A 6206-nucleotide genomic window follows, 5' to 3' on the forward strand; every position below is an offset into this window, starting at 1 on the left:
ATAAAAAATATTAAAAATTTTATACTGTATATTAATATTTATTAAATTAATTTTAAAATAAATTAAAATTAATAATAATATAATGCGTGTAAGATTTGGATTTCAGGTGAGCAAGTTTTCTTAACTTCAAATGCATGTTCTACCAAAGAAAAAATTATTAATAATATAACAAGGCTTGAAGGGTCATTTAGGCTCAAGCCTTTTTTATAAAGCTTATCAGGGTCAGGTTCTTAAGTCCGGTTACTTTAAATAAAATTTAATTTTCAAAACTCGAACTTTATTTAAACAGGCCTTTAAGCCTGACCTTTACTCTCTGCTCTATATATGAGTACCTTTTTTCTCCTCCATTATCTTCAAAGTATTGAAAATTGAACCTGTTATTAAATCAATCAAGATATTAGTTTAAGGGTTAATAGTTAAAATTATGGTCAAATTGTGATCATAAACAAAGCATATTATTGTCGAGACAATAATTCAATAATTTATTAATTTAACAAGCTGAGACTTGGTTTTTAATACTATGGTTATTTTACTATATTCTATTAATATTAATTAATATATTAAAATGGATGTATTTTTTACATGATGAGTCACTCAAAATTTCAATCTCTCACTATCTGAATATAAAATTCAAAGAAAATTATAAGATTCATTAGCAATGAACCTACAATCTGTCAATGGCTTGCCGGCATGCAATTGATCAAATTTTGAAATTATGAATAGTCAATGATTCCATTGATACATAATAATTCATATTTTTCTCCTTCCATGTGAATGGAAAATTTTCAAAGTAAAGAAGTATAAAAAAATTCAAACTAACTCGTTATTGTAGGAATATAATTAATATTCTATTTTTATTCTATTTATTTTTTAAAAAATGGAGATTCAAAATATTCTTATTCTTAAACTTAAAAAAAATAAAAAAATAGAATTAGAATTCAAAATTTTAATAAAATATTTTTTTATTATCAAATTCAATAAATTAAATTTTGAAATTTAGACCAAACTAAAGATATTAAGCATAACAAACATTTTGTTCTTTTAGATAATTGTATTTTTTATTTTTGTGAATTAAATTAATAAAAAGTAAGTTAATATTATTATTAATATATTCTATTATTAGAATTCTATTCTGAATTTTTTAATACTAACAAATGAATTTTCAATTTTATTTCGATTTTTATTTTTTATTAATTTAATTAATAAAAAATGAAAAAATAAAAGAAATAATGATAATGATAATGAATTTATTAATTAATTAGCCCTATAATATGCAAGTTCTCCCTCTCTTTTTCAGCTGAAAACATGTAAATTCTCATATAAATAGGTTGTGGGTTTGACTTAATTTTTAATCTTAAATTGTTAGTGTCTGCTTCTCTAATTTAAAAAATAAACCTACAATCTGCCAATGGCTTTTGGGCCCTGTAACACGCAAGTTCTCTCTTTTTTTGGGGGTGAAAACATGTAAACTTTTTTTATAAACAAGTTGTGAGTTGGACTTGGTTTGTAATATTAAATAGTTAGTGTCTGCCTCTTTAATTTAAAAAATCAACTAATTGTTTATATTAATATATGATGAACCGTCAATTAAATTGTTTTATCTGCCTTTTTTATTTTTATTTTTGAAGAGGAGATACTGTGTAAGCGAGAGAGTTTTGGTTGGAATCAAATTTTGGGGGGGGGGGGGGAATGGGGACACCAATATGCAAATGAGTCATAATAAATAAAAAAAAAAAACATCGCCATTTTTAATTATTTACTTTTTTTCATTATCAATATTGAGAGGATGTGGTTGAAACTTGAAAGTTCACTTCAATTTAAGAATTCCCAAAACAAAACAAAAAAAAGTTCGTCAACTAAAAGGTCGTTAAGTTTGTTGAGAGAAGGTGTTTGAAATTGAAAATGAAAAGTTTCATGTTTTGAAATAGTCCTACCTATAAATTGTCCCAAGAAATTAACTTTAGCAGAAATCTGAAAGCACAATCGTATCCTGGTCCCAAAATCTTTAATTATTGGATGAGCCGAGACGTTGCGCACAAGCCAGAAGTTTTCAAGAGCTACTAGATTTGCCTAATGAACCCAAATAAGCGGTGTTATTGTGTTAACCTCAATCAGAGTAATTTATGGGGGAAAGGATCTTCGACTTCGAGGACCGAATAAAAATCTCTTTTTTCTGGCTATCCATACGCCCCCATTTTTCTCTCTTACCTTTGAAGAGAGAACAACAATGGCGCTAAGTTCGTTTTCTATAATCCCTTCTTCATCTTCTTTCCCTTCCATTTCCAACCTCGATTCCCCTTCTACTTCCTCTCCCACTAGAATCAGGGCCATCGATTCTTCTAGACGATGCCTTAAATTCATTAGGCCACTTCAAGTCTCTTCACTCTTTACTTCTCTGCCTTTTTCCTCGATTGTTGGAACTTCTTCTTCTTCCAAACAAATTGTAGAAAATGAGTCTGCGGATAAGTTCTTGCAAAACGCTTCCATGGCGGATTTCCTGAGATTCAAGCGAGGAATCGACGGAGGGAGTGGAGAGTTGCAGACGGCTATAGTGAGCTACCGGAAGAAGTTCCCGTGGTCCCTTTTGTACCCTTTTCTTCAGGTGCGAACTGAATCCTTTAATTTTCTCAACGCTGGTTTTTGTTTCTGTTTCTGTTTTTTTTTTTTTTTGAATAAACTGATTTGTGGTGTATTATTTTTTGTTCTTTCTGATGGTTTAGGTTGATTTAGTCTCAACAATTCACATCGCAGATAAAGAGTAAGTCTGTCTAACTTCCCAATTTATTTTTTATTTTTTATTTTTTGGGTAGTTTTGAGTATCCTAATGGGATTATTGGATTGAGGGTTGACATAGAGAAGTGAAGTGAATATGACATTTCTAACAGAGAAGAATAATGGGAAATTATAGAGTCATGTTGCTGATAAAGGAAGAGGCGAAGTCAGGGAAATTGGTAGATGTTGAAGTTTTGGCAGATGAAGGATTCTCTTATTATCTCTGGCAAATGGTGATGAGATAAACAATGTCACCGCAAAAGTTTCACTTTAGGCGGTTTGAATGAGGAGGAATTTAGATTTATGATTTTAGAAATGCAGGTCTAACAAACCCTTAGCTCTGCACTTTTAGTGACATTATTCATGACAATTATTGGTGAATTTTAAAGATACCTCTAGAATTTGACTACAAAATGACCAGGTAGTTCTTAATGAGTTGGATAAACAAAATTATCATGGCTTACAATAGCATTGCGCAATTCACGTAGTGACCCTACCTTATGGAATGAGGCTTGTTGTTGTTTTGAACTAATTCCATCATTTGACATCCAGTTACTAGCTTTTATAGTGACTAGGGAGTATGTTTAAAGATGATATAAGGTAGCGGATATGCCTAGTATTTGTGATGTATTTGTAGAATTGGTTTTTAGCCTTTGACTTTTTTTAATTTATTTATTGAGCATTACACGTATTTTTAGTTGCACTGACTTAATTTATGCCCTATCTTGAGAAATAATTAATTTTAGTGATCCTCATTTCTTCGAGCAGGTATTTTCTAGCCCTCCAGAAAGTACTTCAATCCTATGATTGTGTACTTTATGAAATGGTAGCTAGCAGGGAAAGTATAGAAAGTAGAAGCAACACTATCCCTAAAACAAGGGTGAGAGGCTCTGGCACTAAGGGATTTAACATCTTGGGATGCATCCAACGATGGATGGCTCGAATTCTCATGCTTGATTTCCAATTAGACTCTCTCAGTTACCAGTCTGCAAATTGGTACCATGCAGATCTCGACTATGAAACCTTCAAATTGCTTCAGGTTGGACCTTAATTTTTCTGATTTAATTTTCCCTGGTTCTCACTGTGGGGGCTATTCTGAATACACTGATTGGGGATTGCACAGATTGCTTTCAATATCTTTGGTTCCTGTGTTTTGGGATGAACTCATTTGTCAATCTTCATGTTCTTTTTTGCATTCACCAAAAGTTTCCACCCGCACTCTATTCACTTTCATTGTTCAGATGACAAAAACTTGTCCTTTTGTTTCAGCTTGAAAAAGGTGAAAGCTTCTTTTCTTTTGCAAGAGACATGACTCTTCGATCCACGAAAGCAATGTTGCAGCCAGCTTCTTCTGTTCCAGAAGATCTTGGCCCATGGAGGTCCAAGCTTTTATGGGCTTCTCGTGTACTTCCTATGCCACTTGTGGGCCTAGTCATCATTGGAAGCGTCTGTGCAGATGCTGAAAGTCAAGCATCAGCATATCCTGAAATAGAAGCATTGTCAAGGCTTGATTTTGGTGCTGCCATCAAGGTCTTCCTTGCAAAGAGACTAACAACTGAGTAAGTATATATGCCATCATTTGCTTCTGATGCATCCCTGAATCTTCCCTTTCTTTAGGTCATTGATGCAAAAATATTGCTGTGAAGGTTAACAGAGGTGACAGCAGATGTAGAGGAGAAATCTGTTATAATTGGTGAGAGGAATAAAGCTGCAGTAGACTCTTTGAGAAAGGCAATCCAAGAGGGACACAATAAGATTGCCATACTTTATGGGGGTGGTCACATGCCTGATCTTGGGAGGAGATTACGGGAGCAATATGACCTCGAGCCGTGTCGTGTGCAGTGGGTTACGGCATGGTCCATTAAGAAAAGGAACCTAAATACGAGTTCGTTTCCGTTTCTCAGGACAATGGCTCAAGTCTCAGGCTGGCCGTGGAACCGATATCAGACTTTGGCATGGCTCATCTTTTCATCAGTCTTGGCATTGGATCTCTTGTTCTGGGAACTCTTCTTTCGTACTTCTGTTGATTGGGTCTCACAGATTGGCACAGAACTTGTTGAGTATCTTGGGTAATGCTTATATATTGTTGATAATGATACGATTATTCAACTAAAAATGTTCATAGTAATTCGCAAGAACAAATCTTGTGCCCTTCCAGTGTAAATATTGAAAATTTTTCATTAACAAAGTTGAATAGTCCATTGAATATTATTCATTTCAGTGTTCCAATTAATGCATTGATATTAGGATTGCAAGTTGCGACATGCTGCTGCTGCTGCTGCTGCGTGTGACATGTGAAAGCAAGATGCTTTGCTGCAAGTTGCAACGTACTCTGCCTTATATATAAGCTATTTTTTAAAAGTTTATTTTGTCCTTAAATATAAGGAGTGGTAATAATATTTTTGAATAATTAAATAATTTTGCCTTTGTCATGGCAAATGGAATAGATAATTAATTGTATGTTTTTCCTGCTACTATCATCATATTAATTATGATATTATTAGAGGTAAAATTAAAAAATCATTGTGTTTTTATGTAAGTTCAATTAAATAACAAACATTTATTGATATGCAAAATTTGATTAAAAATATTTTATATATAGAGAGATAGTTATATGGATTACTTTTATAGGTTGTGATATGGAATACTACTCTATGTCTCGTCTTATTTATAAAATGTTTTTTTTTAAAAAAATAGAAAGTGGTTCTATGTACAAGGTATTTAGCCTTTTAACTTGAGACAAGGTTTGCACAAATAACTAGGAGACTCATCATCTTTCTTTAATTAATAATTATTGTTAGGCTATTTAAATGTGAGTGAACTTGAATTAATATAGAAATTTTTACATTAAATAAAATTAGGTTTAATAATTAATATTAACAAGGAAGAATCTTATATAAGGCCTTCAAAAACAATTTAACTGCATGGAGGGTTCAAAGGAATTTGAAATTCCTCTACAAGTCCAAGGACCCTTCAAATAATTAAAAGAAAAAATGACAATGAAATTCCTTTGAATTATGTAAATGACAATTTCATTTTTTAAAATGTCATAATATCAATGAAGTTCATAAAAACCTCTTTGTCAATAACTTTTTAGGAAAGATACCATTTTACCTTTACTGAAAATAATAAGAATCAATCACAACTTTTATTTAAGAAATCATAATTTTTGTTTTGTAAATTGCAAGAGTTGAATAAGAAATTACAATTTATCAAGTGTAATTTATATTATTAAAAAACAAGCTCCAATCATAATTTTTGTTTAAGGAATAATAATTTGTGTTTTGTGAATTACAAAAGTTGAATAAAAAATTATAATTTTTCAAATGCAATTTCTATTATTGAAAAATAAGTTCTTCAAATAACAAATTCAATTCGCAACTTCTATTTAAAGAATCACCATTTTTCTTCAAAAAATTGCAATAATTGACAAA

The 6206-nt window shown here is 31.4% G+C and overlaps 1 protein-coding gene across 1 annotated transcript; it reads left to right on the forward strand.

Moving 5' to 3' along the window:
• The first annotated feature begins 2040 nt into the window (after positions 1-2040).
• LOC129293240 (uncharacterized) lies at positions 2041-4987 on the forward strand. The gene is made up of 5 exons (XM_054931081.1): positions 2041-2602; positions 2721-2758; positions 3541-3811; positions 4042-4331; positions 4419-4987. Exons 1-5 carry the CDS (start codon positions 2228-2230, stop codon positions 4843-4845), a joined length of 1401 nt encoding a protein of 466 aa, XP_054787056.1. The 5' UTR covers positions 2041-2227; the 3' UTR covers positions 4846-4987.
• The last annotated feature ends 1219 nt before the right edge of the window (positions 4988-6206 follow it).

Source organism: Prosopis cineraria, unplaced genomic scaffold (genome assembly GCF_029017545.1).
Source record: "Prosopis cineraria cultivar Desert tree isolate PC_DT_omini unplaced genomic scaffold, ASM2901754v1 PC14, whole genome shotgun sequence".
Lineage (NCBI taxonomy): Eukaryota > Viridiplantae > Streptophyta > Magnoliopsida > Fabales > Fabaceae > Prosopis > Prosopis cineraria.

Excerpts from the sequence above, each read along its gene's own strand:
- LOC129293240 (XM_054931081.1), top strand. The coding sequence starts at position 2,228 with ATGGCGCTAAGTTCGTTTTCTATAATCCCTTCTTCATCTTCTTTCCCT. Across the intron at positions 2,603-2,720 it reads TTTTGTACCCTTTTCTTCAG|GTTGATTTAGTCTCAACAAT; the intron begins GTGCGAACTGAA and ends CTGATGGTTTAG. Across the intron at positions 3,812-4,041 it reads AAACCTTCAAATTGCTTCAG|CTTGAAAAAGGTGAAAGCTT; the intron begins GTTGGACCTTAA and ends CTTTTGTTTCAG.